This window comes from Hemiscyllium ocellatum, chromosome 9, assembly GCF_020745735.1.
Source record: "Hemiscyllium ocellatum isolate sHemOce1 chromosome 9, sHemOce1.pat.X.cur, whole genome shotgun sequence".
NCBI classification, from domain to species: Eukaryota; Metazoa; Chordata; class Chondrichthyes; order Orectolobiformes; family Hemiscylliidae; genus Hemiscyllium; species Hemiscyllium ocellatum.
The window spans coordinates 63,254,307-63,269,264 of record NC_083409.1 but is presented as its reverse complement, the minus strand read 5'-3'; the positions used below and the strand labels follow the sequence as shown (position 1 = coordinate 63,269,264).

Sequence of the window (14,958 nt, the reverse complement as noted above, 5' to 3'; positions counted from 1 at the left end):
CTTCTTTCCTGATAGGGATCAATAGGATCTGTTGGTCTAGTGTATTAGAGGAAAACAACGTGGTATCTATTGAGAAGAGACTCTTGTCTTAAACATGAAGTAATTTATTGCATGATAGCAACTAGTTAGAAGTTAAACTCATGTGATTAACATTAGTTACAGTGGCACGGTGGCTCAGTGGTTAGCACTGCTGCCTCACAGCATGACGGACCCGGGTTCAATTCCAGCCTCGGGCGACTGTCTGTGTGGAGTTTGCACATTCTCCCTGTGTCTGCGTGGGTTGCCTCTGGTGCTCCAGTTTCCTCCCGCAATTCAATAGTGTGCAGGTCAGGTGAATTGGCCATGTAAGTTACCCATAGTGTTAGGTGCATTAGTCAGAGGGAAATGGGTCTGGGTGGGTTGCTACTTGGAAGGTCGGTGTGGACTGGTTGGGCCGAAAGGCCTGTTTCCACACTGTAGGGAATCTAATCTAATCTAATGAACATTGTTACAGAGACTATAAGGAAGACCTAGATGGTAGGTACTCTTGTGATGCAGCAGTAGCATAGCTATCTCCGAGACTTAAGGCCTGGGTTAAGGTCCCAGCGGCTCCAAAGGTTTGTAATCACATTTCTGAACAAATTGATTAGAAAATATCAAGACCTAGACGGTAGGTCTTACTCCTTTGAGATCCTAATCTGTTCATCCACTAAGTGTGTATGACAACATCATATTGAATGGGGCTTAAGGAAATCCACAACATTAATTCTTTTAAATTCTTACCACCCTTATAGAAAGTACACACCTTCTACAATGCTGCAGCTCAGATATTTTTGGAAATGTCACAATGATCAGTTTGGCCTAGCCCTCTCAGCTTAAAAATCAATGTACATAAGCAAGATTATTTACAGGTACTGACCCTTGAACACAGAAGAATATCTAAGAAATCACGATGCTTCTTTTCTTTGATTCGTTCAAGTTCCTTTTCATCTTTCAGCGCCTCCTTCCTCTGATGTATTACTTTATCTAATAAAAGAATAGTTTAATGTAGAGAAATGTCCCAATTGAAGGATACATGGAGTCATAGAGACATAGAGATGTACAGCACAGAAACAGGCCACTTTTGGAAAATTGCGTGCAATTCTGGTCTCTTTCCTATCGGAAAGATGTTGTGAAACTTGAAAGAGTTCAAATAAGATTTACAAGGGTGTTGGCCAGGATTGGAGGATTTGAGCTACAGGGAGAGGCTGAATAGGCTGGAGCTGTTTTCCCTGGAGTGTCGGAGTCTGAGGGGTGACCTTACAGCGGTTTATAAAATCATGAGGGGCATGGATAGGATAAATAGACAAAGCCTCTTTCCTGGGATGAGGGAGTCTAGAACTAGATGGCATAGGCTTAAGGTCAGAGAGGAAAGATCTAAAAGAGACCTAAGGGGCAACGTTTTCACGTAGCAGGTAGTACGTGTATGGAATGAGTTGCCAGAGGAAGTAGTGGAGGCTAGTACGATTGTAACATTTAAAAGGCATTTGGATGGATAAATGAATAGGAAGGGTCTGGAGGAATTTGGGCCAGGTGGGACTAGATTGGATTGGGATATCTGGTCGGCATGGATAAGTTGGACCGAAGGGTCTGTTTCCGCGCTGTACATCTCCATGACTCTATGACTCTATAACTTATCCATGCTGACCAGATATTTTAAACTAATCTAGTCCTATCTGCTAGCACTTGGCCCACATCCCTCATAAAATCTCCTGGACTAAGTTATATGTTTCTGATGGAAAAAGAGTTTGCGAGATAAGTGTGAGGAAACATTGGTTGAAAAACATGGCCCCGAACTGGCAAATATGGCACAGAGTCTTGACATAATTAACCAGTGGAGCATCAAGTAGAAGTAATATTTCTATTCATTCATGGGATGTGGTTATTGCTGGCTATGCCAGGTTTTATTGCTCATCCCTAGTTGCCTTGGAGAAGATGGTGAGCTGCCGTATAGAACCGCTGCAGTCCCTGCAGTGTAGGACACTCATAGTGCCGGAAGCAAGGGAGTTCCAGGATTTAGCCCATACAACAATGGGGAAATGTGAACATAGTTCACTCTCAGATACTGTGTGACATTGAAGGGAATTTGCATTTAGTGTCATTCCCATGTATTGGCTGCTACTGTCCTGCGAGGTTATTGAGGTTGTGGGTTTGGAAGGTTAAAAGGACCCATGGCAAGATTACTGAGCCTGGAATGAGCTAAAAGGCAGGAAAACTGAAGGGGAGAATTTGACTAACCATAGAAAACATGTATAGGTATCTTGGTACATGGTTAGCCCATGATCATTCATCTCATTCAGACAGCATAATAAATGCATGGTAGCTGGTGCTTTATTATTGCATGCAGCCAGCTTTGGGCCCAATACTGAATAAGGTGCTCTGAGCCAGTGGGTAACTTTAAAAGAAAGGTAGATAGTGATTCGAAAAATTAGTGGGAGTCACTTGAAAAGGGAAGCTCTGAGCTGATACATTGAGTAATGATTAAACACATGAGTGTACAGCATCAAGCTTTTCAGACACTGTTTCAGAGGGCTTGGTACAACATGTGGTGAGGCATCCTTCTTTCCTATGGGATGGGTGTGGGTGTGTGGTGCAGGAGACCTCTACATATATGCTAGTGGAGTAAACAGAAGAGCAGCAAGAATACCAGAAATGTCTCTGCAAGAAAAGAGACATTTTTTTCAGGTGCAGTGCAGATGTTTAGCAACATCACATGGATTGTGAAGACTAGTGAATCCAACTTCAAATGGCATATTCTACCACTGCATCAATTTCATTACTCATTGATAAAGTCACCTAATATCTGGCATGCCTCAATCCCACCCATTCTCATGCAACATCCAAGTTAATATTTTTGAAAGTATATTAAATGGACAACTGGCTAAATGATTTTATATCTCTTCATTCTGATACTTTTTAAAAATTCTACAGCTTGTGCAGTTTGGTATTGGCTGACCACGGTCTGTGGGGAAGTCCTGCTTACCTGTGTGTTCATGAGCCAAGTTGCAGGCTCTCCGGAATCTGATCCCATTAGGGGTGAGGTAATAGATAAGGTCATAATGATGCTGGAAGGTTTTAAATCGTTCACTAGCTAGGAATCCAAGTTCATAGACAGCCTGGATATATGAGTTGTTACTGGAAAATGAAAACAGAATTCAGGTAAAAGAATTGTTGAACTTCCATTTAGTTAATGACTTCTGTCACACATCATGAACTACTATACTACTGTCATTTACAATAATGTATAGTAGTTAAGAGAGGCTTAAGAGAACAAAGAACAAAGAAAATTTACAACCCAGGAACAGGCCCTTCAGCCCTCTAAACCTGAGCCAATTCAAATCTATTGTCGCCCAATTCTGAAGCATCTGTATCGCTCTGCTGCCCACCTACTCATGCATCTGTCCAGATGCATCTGAAATGATCAAAGTTTGTGAGAAGATTTGTAGTTTGGGTGCTCATTGTTGTGGTTCTGTCAGCATTTCTGAACTGACAGCCAGAATGAACCAACATGAATTCGATTGGGACAACACTACTATTATAGGATAAGCCAAACAGAGAACAGCCAGGGAATTCCTAGAGGCGTGGCACTCACCCACAGATTCAATCAATAAGCACATCGACCTGGACCCAATATACAGACCACTGCAGCGGACAGCAGGAACTGACAACTGGAAGCGGCAGATTCAAACCACTACAAATGCCGGAGGAAAGATCACAGAAGCGCTTCAAAGGAGGCTCCCAAGCACTGAGGATGTCGCCTAGACAGAGGATGAAATGTCTGCAACACAAATTCCCAGCTTGGCGAACAGAACCACAGCATCTTAAATGAATCTACCGTGCCTGCCTCTTCCACCTCTTCTAGGCACCTACCACCCTCTGTGTAAAGTACTTGCTGCATGTATCCCCCTTAAACTTTTCACCTCTCACCTTGAAAGAGTGACCTCTCGTTATTGAATCCTTCACCCTGGGAAGAAGCTTATCTCTATCTACCTTATCTATACCCTTCATAATTTTGTAGACCACTCTATCTACCTGTGCAGCAACCTTCACGGTACAATGGACCTGAACTCCCAGATTTCTCTACTCATCAACTTTTCCCAAGGTTCTTCAATTTACTGTATAATTTGCTCTAGAATTAGACTTCCCAAAATGCATCACCTCACATTTGCCTGGATTAAACTCCATCTGCCACTTCTCCGCCTAACTCTCCAGTCTATTTATATCCTCCTGTATTCCTTGACTGTTCCCTATGCTTTCTGCTACTGCACTAATCTTCGTGTCATCTGCAAATCTGCTGATCATACCAACAATGCTCTCTTCCAGATTATTTATGTATATCACAAACAACGGTGACCCCAGCACTGATTCCATTTTGAGAAACTCCCCATAACTACTACTCTATGTCTCCTGTTGATCAACCAGTTCTTTATCCACCTAGCTAGAACACCCTGCACACCATGTGACTTCACTTTCTCTATTAGTTTACCATGGGGAACCTTATCAAGCACCTTACTAAAATCCATGTATATGACATCTACAGCCCATCCTTCGTTTATCAACTTGGTCACTTCCTCAAAGAACATTTTAGTGCAGTTTCCCCTGCACAAAACAATGTGGCCTATCACTGATAAGCCCATTCTTTTCTAAATATCAATAGATTTTATCCCTCAGTACCTTCATCAGCAACTTTCCCACCACTGACGTCAGGCTGACTGGTCTGTACTTACCCAGAATATCCCTAATACCCTTCTTGCACAGGGGGACAACATAAACAACTCTCCAGTCCTCCGGCACCTCACCTGTGTTTAAGAATGCTACAAAGATATCTGTCAGGGCCCCAGCTTTTTCCTCTTTTGCCTCCCTCAGCAACCTGGGATAGATCCCGTTGGTCCTGGGGATTTGTCCACCTTAATAACTTCTAGCCTACCCAACACATCTTCCCTACTTACGTCAACACGATCCAGAGTTATCAAACTTCTATCTCTAATCTCAACATTCATCATGCCCCTCTCCTCAGTGAACACTGATGCAAATTAATCATTCAGAATCTCACCCATTCTCTCAGGTTCAACACACAGCCTTCCTTCATTATCCTTTAGTGGACCAATCTTTTCTCGAGTTACCTGCTTTGGGATTCTCCTTAATTCTGCTCGCTAAAGCTATTTCATGACCCCTTTTAGCCCGCTTGATTCCTTGTTTAATACTGGTCCTACTCTTCCGATAATCCTCCAGGGCCTGTTCTGCTCTTAGCTACCTGGACCTTATGTATGCTTCCCTTTTCCTCTTGGCTAGTTGTACGATTTCTCCTGTCATCCACGGTTCACAAATATTGCCTTTCCTATCCTTTGCCTTCAATGGACCATGCCTATCCTGCACTACTGTTAACCTATCTTTGAAAACTTCCCACATGTCAAAACTGGACTTCCCTTCAAATAGTTGCATCCAATCCACATTTCCCAGCTCCTGCCCAATTTTGATATAATTGGTTTTGGCCCTGTTTAGTACTCTTCCCTTAGGACCACTCTCATATTTGTCTACTTATATGGCACCATGAAAACAATATAAAATTTCACTCTGTGAAAGTTGAGTTTACTAACATCTCTGGGACATCCTGAAATTGCGAAAAGCATTAATCATTTTTCTTTAACTAGTCAACTTGTTACTCTTTTGGGATCTTTCTGTGTGTGTAAGTTGGTTATTATCTTTGGTTATACAACAACAGTGAGCATATTTCAAAAGTAATTAACTGGAAGTGATTCTGATTGGGTAATAACAAATAACACTCCTAACAAATGCAGATTGGAAATACAGTACAAATGATGAAATATCATGTGCTGACTTCCAATACCTGCAATTGATCACAAATTTATTCCTTAGATAGATGTCAATTCTTTTTTTTCTTGAAAGCAGAATGGTTAATGTTCCTTGCAACCTTCCAGAAATCCCTTTCTTGCCACTACTTGATCATCTGATCTACCGACACTGGAAGATGTCTGATTTATCTGCAGATTGGCAATTGAATGAGCCATGCAGCAAAAATACACCAGACCTGAAACTCAATCTATTAAATCGTCTTTGCTCTGATTCTGCATCAACTTCTGCTTGAAACTTACTGTGATTAAAATCAATCCCATGGAGATCCAAGATGGCGGCGACTCAGCAAGTCTGAGTCTACAGAGCCCTTCCCAAAACCTGGGAAAAGTGGGTTTCCTGCCCCCACCACACTTGCCAAACCACCCAAAAAATTTCTTTAATCTTAATTAGCTGCTGAATATTATATTTAAATAGTCTAATACTGAGTGGATAATGAGTAAATCAAAGGGACCCCGCAGCTCTCAGAAAACAAAGACCCCTCCCCCACCCTCCTCTCCTCCGGCTGCAGCTGATGTAAAAACAGGCCTTATAGAGATGATTGCTAGATTGGAATCGACACTCGTCAATTTCATCGCAGAATCCAGACAGAGATGGAATGCATTCGAAGAAAAGCTGCAGAAACAGAATCACTCTATGGGAGAATTGCAGGGCCGAGTGGAGGGGGCGGAGCTAAAGGCCACGACCTCCGAGGCTGCAGCACAAACAGCTGCAGAACAGGTGCGAGCTCTGGAGCAGAGAATCAGGGCCTTTGAAATCTACATGGATGATATTGACAACAGAAATCGGAGAAAGAATATTCGATTGCTGGGCCTTCAAGAACAAGAAGGGAAAGAACAGTTAGTAGTATTTCTGGAGCGATGGCTGCCCCAGCTTTTAAACCTGGGGGCTGAAACTGACTGGGTAAGGGTGGAGTGGGCCTACCGGGTCGCAGCACGCGGATCTGGCCCAAACCAGCGCCCACGCCCGGTCCTGTTCCGGCTGCAGAGTTATAGGGAGAGGCAGATACTCCTGGATGCCTCCAGAAAGCTTGGAAAGGATCCTAAAGCTATGATTCATGAAGGATCCAAGATTATGTTATTTCAGGACTTCTCCCCAGCTTTGGCACGAAGAAGGAAGGCGTTTGATGAGGTGAAGAAATGTTTAAGGGACTTAGATATTCAATACACCTTACGCTACCCAGCGACGTTATGTTTTACCCACGAAGGATCCGAGTATAATTTTAGATCATCGGAAGAGGCCAAGAAACTTTTAGACTCTGTTAAATAAATCGTAAGAGACAATTTATGTTGGCTTGCCTCTCCCACACTCCGTGGGGAGAAATGGATACTTTATTCTACTTTACTTTTGCCTCTGGGAGCGGGGTTGTCTTCCTTGCTATGTTATTATACTTAACTGTAATCTGTTGGAGTTGTAATTTTATAGTTATGTGTGTTTGTACGTGGCATTGATGCTAGCAGATATACTCAGGTATGGGTGGGGAGGGGTGGGGGTGCAGCGCTCACTGTTAACTCTAGCTCGGTATTATATCTAAATCCTATTAAGGAGCGCCCGGGTTGAGGGTGGGACACTGTTTGGGAGAGGATATGGTGGAACGTTGGAAAGGTAGTAAGGCCCCCTGAGAACAAGGGGGAAGATCTCCATTCAAACATGTTTAATTTTTTTTTGTTCTTATTGTTTGGAAATAACTTCCTTTTTATCATACTGTTATGAGTGTATTAGAGAACATTTTCTCTTATTTGAAGGATGTAAGCGACTCAACTATACACTCTGGATGATTGTGGATTAGTTGAATTTTGATGATTATATATTTAAGATCTATTTTTATATTAATGTTTGTGCTTGAAAATTCTGCTTATTTTTGTAAATTTGTCAACATGTTAAATTCCCAATAAAAATATCTATATAAAAAAAAATCAATCCCATAGAGATTCCTCTGATTCAAATCTAGCCAAGTGAAATGAATGAAGGGCAATGGGAATCCATATTGGATTTATTTTCCACTTGTGGTGAGGATTCTTCATGTCATTTCTCATTTTGTTCCCTCACAATGAGCAGCTCTCCACTTCCTCCGCTCCAACCCCAACCTCACCATCAAGCCAGCAGACAAGGGGGATGGGGGCACACTGACCTCTACACCACTGGAATAATGAAGGCACCACCCTCCGGATCTGTCCATCACGCCCTGACCAATCACCTTCTCCCTCACCTTTATCCACCTATTGCTTTCTCAGCTACCTTCCCCCCAACCCTCCCCCTCCCATTTAGCTCTCAACCCTGGCCCACAAATCTCATTCCTGATGAAGGGCTTATGCCCGAAACAGTGATTCTCCTGTTCCTTGGATGCTGCCTGACTGGCTGTGCTTTTCCAGCACCACATTCTTTTGACTCTGATCTCCAGCATCTACAATCCTCATTTGCTCCTATTCTCTTCACTCCTAAGCTTGGCTGCATTGACCAGTACAGCATTCCCCAGAGTTCAGGCCCGGGCAGTCAACTGGGCTTTGATCTTTATTTCACCGCCTCACTTCAAAATTGCCTCTTTCCTGTTCCTGAAATTTTGTGATTTCTATCTATAACATAATTGAGTTTCCCTCATTGTTTGTCCATTTCCACCTCTTTGTATTGAAGTAAACATCACATAATTACAAGAGATCCATTCTTTCTCTCAACTGCAGCCTCCCTCATCACTGTCCATAAGTCATCAAGTTTGCCATACCCCATCGCAGTTACACTGATTGTTAAATATCACGCCCATTCAAATGCAAATATGACAAGAACATGTTCAAAAGCCCATGATGGAATGATGACATAGGTTGTCAAAATCTGACAAATCTAAACCAATTCCAACATGTAAACAAGTAGCCACATTGACTTTACAATTTAACCCAGAGATATGTGCATAGTTCCAAGTTTTGTGATTCATTGCTTTAAGGGAGGTGACCAAGTCCCTTACTTGTTGAACTGGCTCATCTTTGATTCTGTTGGAGATCTCTGGGTCATCAAATTTAAATAATATTCAGCTGGACAAACAGCAAGTGATATTGAGTGATAACTCACTAATATGCACTCCATCTTCAAACACTTCAATGGTATTCGCAAGGTTAATAAAAGTGTGACTGCAGCATACGTCCAATGCTGTATGTTTCAGAGGTTTCAAGCAACAGTCCCACCTTCATTAAAAAATGCTTATCTGAATTTAAAGTAAATTGTCATTACCTTTTTACAGTCACTTCCTTTGACAAGAGGTGACACAGTGGCTCAGTGGTTAGAACTGCTGCCTCAATTAGCACTGCTACCTCACAAAGGGTTAGATTCCAGCCTTTGGAGACTGTGTAGAGTTTACACATTCTCCTGTGTCTGCATGGGTTTCCTCCCATGGTCCAAAGGTGTACAGGTTCAATGGATTGTCCATGCTAAATTGCTCATAGTGTCCAGGGATGTGCAGGCTGGGTGGTTTAGCCATGGGAAATACATGGAGAAGAGGGTTTGGGGGGGTGGGGAGAGGTGTTGAGTATTGGTAGGATGCTCTTTGGAGGGTTGGTGTAGATTCGGTGGGCTGAATGGCCTGCTTCCGTGTTGTAGGAATTCCATTATTCTACCTGTTACAGCACTGGGAATTTAGTTACTGTTTAAGAAGTGATAAGTTAATCCTTAAAGTTTGATCATAGTTTTCATCCTTTGCATGTTAATGTTATTTTAAGATCACTGCAGCTTTAAATGCAGTCAAGGGCAGTCAGTCCCCTGAAACTTTGTCCCAATTATTTGTTACATTTTAGTCCATCTAGTCCACATCCTTCTTACTCCATCACCTCCTCACTTACTCCCCATGCAATCTCCTTTCCATCATGCCAGTACATGATCCACATCCCCTCCCAATGGCCCATCGCACCTCCCATATCAACCCACAGGATGTCTCAATGGATTCTCCATGTCTCACAGTGTGATAGTCCAATTGCTGATGGATTTGTTTATCCTGTCCAGCAATATTTAAGCAAGCGAAACTCGTATTTATCGTACATAGAATAAAATCTTCCCACACAATTCATATTGACAGATGACTAGAATTGGTGACTTTACTTGAATAACATTTTACTAAAGTTATGTTTCTTTTCACTTTCTTTTCGTCAATGCCTCAATGTTTATTTGCTTAAGCCTAAGAGGTGTGGATTGCTTCAAGTTTATGTTACTGATACAATTCTGTTACTGATCCTTTAGTGATCTGTTTCATCGACACTTTTGCAGTGTTGTGGGACAAATTCTATTTTCCAAGAATTATGAATTTCCATGCATGCTATTATTGCTATAGAGTTCATTGTTTCTGTACATTGTGTATATTAGGTAAATGGGCATGGACGTACTGTGGGTTGATATGAAAAGAGATTACCCTCTTCCCCCAGAATGAATATTATGCCATTTAAGACACTTTATAACAAACCAAGTATGGCAAGCCAGGTCTCAATTCAAGCTAGCCATCTCAGTAATGAAAATCCAGGCCCAACTGTCCCAATGAGATATGATTGGTAGCAGGTATACAGAACATTCCAGTTCAACTGTGTTGCAAACATCTTAAATCTAACACCAGCCCCAAACAGTCCTCTCCGCATTCCCAACCTAAGTCCTCCCAAAACCCATTCTCATTTAAAATGTCCCCAAAAGAAAGAAGTCAAACATTGATGAGGACCTGAGAAATGTATGAGTTACACAAGGCAGTGAATGGGAGAGAGATGGAGAGAGATGGAGAGAGAGAGAGAGAGGAGACAAAATAGAAACTACATGATGTTATCATATGAATTTCTGTCTTTGGTATTTTTAATAAAAGAATAAAAATTGAAATCAACGGTTTCATGCTGTGTTAATATAGCAGAGAAGAATTAGAAACTAGTAGGCTAAGTGATCAGGCACCTTTGTTCAATTCATTATAAGACTAGTGAGGGGATGAAAAAAATGAATTAGGAAAGAGACAGTTACAGAAAGAGGCAGACATTCTCATTTTATCTGATCCTACAATTAGTCAAAAGTATGCATAAAAGTTACTTTTTAAATCTTTCAAATCCTAACCTTTCAAGCTGACAGTTGCTGTGAAAACTGAAGGCACATTTCAGAATACTATCCAATGTCATCAGGCTGATGTGATGGTAGAGTTCCACAGACTGCTCTTTTGTGCTGAGTAGCTCCCATTTGTCCTGTGGAGACAGATATGATTAATTCACACCCCATCCAGGGCGGTAATAACACAGTAATTAGCTATTTTCTAATCAATCAGTTCAGTGATGTTATTGCATAGCTCTGGAGCAGGTGTGACTTGAGTATATGGTAAGTAAGTAAAAAGCTGGCAGAGCACCGAGAGCTGGGAAGTTCAGGTCTGAAGCATTGGGAAGCAGGGTCTGCCACCTTTCTGCCAAGATAGAATCCTGTAGCGTGTGTGGGAGAAGGTTGGAAATGTGAAGGATAGTGCCTGTTGAGTTAAGAGTAGAGAGAGAGAGGCTGCAAGGAGATAGCAGAGAATAGGAGGCTGAAAAGCTGTCAGAGAGAGAAAGAAAGAGAAGGAGAGAGAGATTGCAAGGAGGATTGGATGGGGATAGAGAGGGGGAGACTCCAAAGTGGGGGAGGGTTCGACAGGGAAGCTGCAGAGAACAGTTGTAAACCTATTGATAAAGGAACACTGAGACTGGGAGGGTGCAAGTGGTGGAGGTGGGAGATACAGAGACCTCAGGGGAAGCCAGTAAAGCTTGAAATCAATGAGGAAATGAATTGTTTGCAAAAGAATGTGGAATCTTTACCTTAAGGCTGCATAAATTCAGGAATTAATTTATGGGAAAAATGCAATGGATGCTCTTGTAACTATGCCAATTGTTAAATTTAAGTCTGAGATTGAGATCTGAAAGATGTTACAAATGTATTTACCATACTCTAATTTTGTGAATATGCGATGGAAAATGGGAAAGCTATAACCTCACTAGCCTAGAAGGTCTGTTTACAGTTGTTTGTGTATAGAAGAGTGTGCCAGATATTTTTTCAAAAAACCTTGTTGTTATTTTATGCCTGTTGTCTTATGCGAATTTAACTGCTGTGGTATAGAACATAGAACAATACAGCGCAGATGTTGCGCTGACCTGTGAACTATTCTCAGCTCGTCCCCCTACACTAACCCATCATCATTCATGTGCTGATCCATGTGCGTATCTAGGAATTCCTCGAATGCTCTGGCTTTGGGTATTAATGGAATTTTAATAATTGAGGATATTGATGAATTTTTCTGATCTACTTCTGTGAGAGCCCAAATACTCCATCTGGAAACAACTTAATATTATTATTTTAATATTATTATGGCAGGAAACCAGAGGAAACTCATAGGGAGAACATGCAAACTCCACACAGATAGTCACCTGAGGCTGGAATCGAACCAGAGTCACTGGTGCTGTGAGGCAGCAGTACTAATCCTTGAGCCACCATGCCATCCCAATACCAATGGAAATGGCGACACTCCCACCATCAACTTCTCTGTCAGGACACTCTCTAGAGGAACATAATTCTCCTAATGTTTCTTTGTATTATACTTTGGGCTGTTCCATTATGTTAAAATGGGATGTTTAATATGGGTTTATATAGTAACCCATGCATTGTTATTGCAGGCAAAATTGGCCACCAGATGGGGACATCTTGATATTAAATAACTTTCTACACTGAGCAAACTGAGAAGCTACAGCGGAAGCTGGCCCTAGAAGACACCAATGTTGATTGACAAGGTAATAGCACCATGTTTGGTGGGTGCACTTCTCTACAATAACACGGTTCAAAAGCCTTATCTGTCTCAATCACAACATTAGCTGCCTGAGGAAGGAGCAGGAGTTCCGGAAGCTTGTGGTTTCAAATAAACTTGTTGGACTATAACCTAGTGTCTTGTGAGTTTTGACTTTGTCCACCCCAGTCCACTGGCACCTCCACAATAGGGCTTTGCTGACTCATTCTTAGCAGACTGTTTTTTGGTGGATCCATCACATCAAATATCACGAAGGAAAGCCTGATGATTGTGAAAAGGAAGATGATGATGATGAAGAGAAGTAAAAACATCTTCATAGACTATGCTGATGATGATTGTAGAGAGAATAATGAGGATGAGCAAATATTTAAGCCCACCACAGTTCAATGGAACTACATTGTGCCTCAACTTTCTCCGATAGCTCCTTGTATAACTTGCTTATTCACTCCCAAGCAACACCTCCAAACATGAGTCAAAGTGAAGTGGGGGAAGGTGGCACTAAAATTAGTGCTGGCAAGGAAGGGTACTGATTGATTCATAGAGCAAAGAGGTGTAAGGTCCTTCAGCCCTTATGGCAGTCAAAATTAACCACTTATTCCATTCCTATTTCTAGCACAGCATGGGAAAACAAAAGGAGTGACATGCCAATGAACTGTGTCAGCTTCCTGGAGGAAGAAGCTCACTATAGCTATAGAGTTATGGGGCATAGTTGAGGAATAGTCACTTGAAATAAAGTCACATCAACCTGGAGCTGAAGACTTAATTCCGAAGATTTTGCAGCAATTGACAGCAGTGATTCTCAATTCTACAGCTCACTTTTCATCTAATTGAGAATTTAGGTCCACATTTGGCAAAGGCAGAAATTACATTCCCGGCACTTGTGCAGCTACCTGCGGGGTAAACCCCACACACAGCCCATGATCAGCCATGCATCCCACAGCCACAGAGCCCAAGCTTTCTGAACCAGTCGGTACTTGGCCATGCATTTCTGTCCACAGCCTCGGAGCTCCAGGAATATTGGAGAATCAGGAGATTGGCTGAGGGAAGGGGAAAGGAGGCCAGGTGGCATCAGCTCTAGTCAAATGTGGAGTCCAATTCCAGGGAGTTTACAGTCAGGAGGATCAGGCAGTGAGTTCTGGGAAGCAGACAGCCAGTCCAGAAGGATGTAACATGTACCAGAAGTAACAAGTTGCAATTTCTTTTCTTAAGATGAGGTTAAAATATTTTGTGGGGAAGCAAATGGGTCTTCAAGCTGGTTAGAGTAATCTTGTGTACATTTCAAGGTCTTGAACACCAAAATGCGATCTTTAACACAGAAAGAGGTGTGAATCAGTGAAATCTTCACTTATTGTGAAACCAACATGTTGTCCTATGCACCATTTGTTCCAAACCAAGTTTGGCACCAGGAAAGTGTGAATGCTTGGAAATCAGATTGCCCCCAGCAGCATTTGTACAGAAATTGCACATTGGTGCCATTATTAGTTTATAAACTTAAAAGGTGTAATTTTTAAATGCTTACCAAAACATCAAAAAATCATAAAATGAGGGAGAACTCTACAGAGCACAAAAAACCCAATCCTGATGGTGGAAGTTCTCATCGATGCTGTATTTGCAATAATGGTAAATGTGTCGCATTTTCTATGCAAATGATTCATGTCCATGTTGCAAATTAACATAAATTATTGAAAGTGGCAAGAATTATGCCTTTGAATTAAGCTAATGCAGTAATCATTTAGTAACAGATTCTGGTTGAATTGCATGAATCATGTTGTCATACATTGATGCAAGTAGAGACATTTCAGCACAAGTAATGTTAATTTTATAGATCAAATTTCAACCAGAATTTGCACTTGTTTACAGGACTCATTGTCTTTTCAGGACTTTTAAAAGTGACTGCATGTGACAGAGTCTCCATTGTGATAGTAATGAAGCAATTTTATTGCACAGTAACTTTGATTTTCAGTAGGTGATGTTTAAATCAAACAAGTGTGGGTTATACTTTAAAGAACTGTGGAACATCAGCAGCAGTATTGCAACTTGAAATCAAACATCTTTCTGAGTAGCATTGCATTGTTCACTGAAGATCTGGGGAATAGATGATACTTGAAAAAAGGTCTCAGTTATGCAAGATATTGTATACATTGTTCTGAGAAGCATTTCAATGTTTCGTGGTCAACTGTGAAGAAAGGACAATGCAAAGAATTGCCAGTATCACAGTGTGATCCAGTGGCATTTCGTTCTCTGATTAAAGTGAGGTGGCTGTCAATGTGAATCTCCAATGTCTTGACCAAGTATTGTCCAGGACA

The 14,958-nt window shown here is 41.6% G+C and overlaps 1 protein-coding gene across 1 annotated transcript in view; it reads right to left on the bottom strand.

Moving 5' to 3' along the window:
* Positions 1–14,958, bottom strand: part of LOC132818517 (cytochrome P450 4B1-like) — a 48,543-nt gene that overhangs the window by 11,812 nt on the left and 21,773 nt on the right. The window contains exons 6-9 of the mRNA XM_060829577.1: positions 10,951–11,075; positions 10,277–10,279; positions 3,002–3,153; positions 899–1,005 (exon numbers count right to left, since the gene is read on the bottom strand). Of these exons, the coding sequence (XP_060685560.1) occupies positions 899–1,005; positions 3,002–3,153; positions 10,277–10,279; positions 10,951–11,075 (387 nt within the window). The remainder of the gene's footprint in view (positions 1–898; positions 1,006–3,001; positions 3,154–10,276; positions 10,280–10,950; positions 11,076–14,958) is intronic.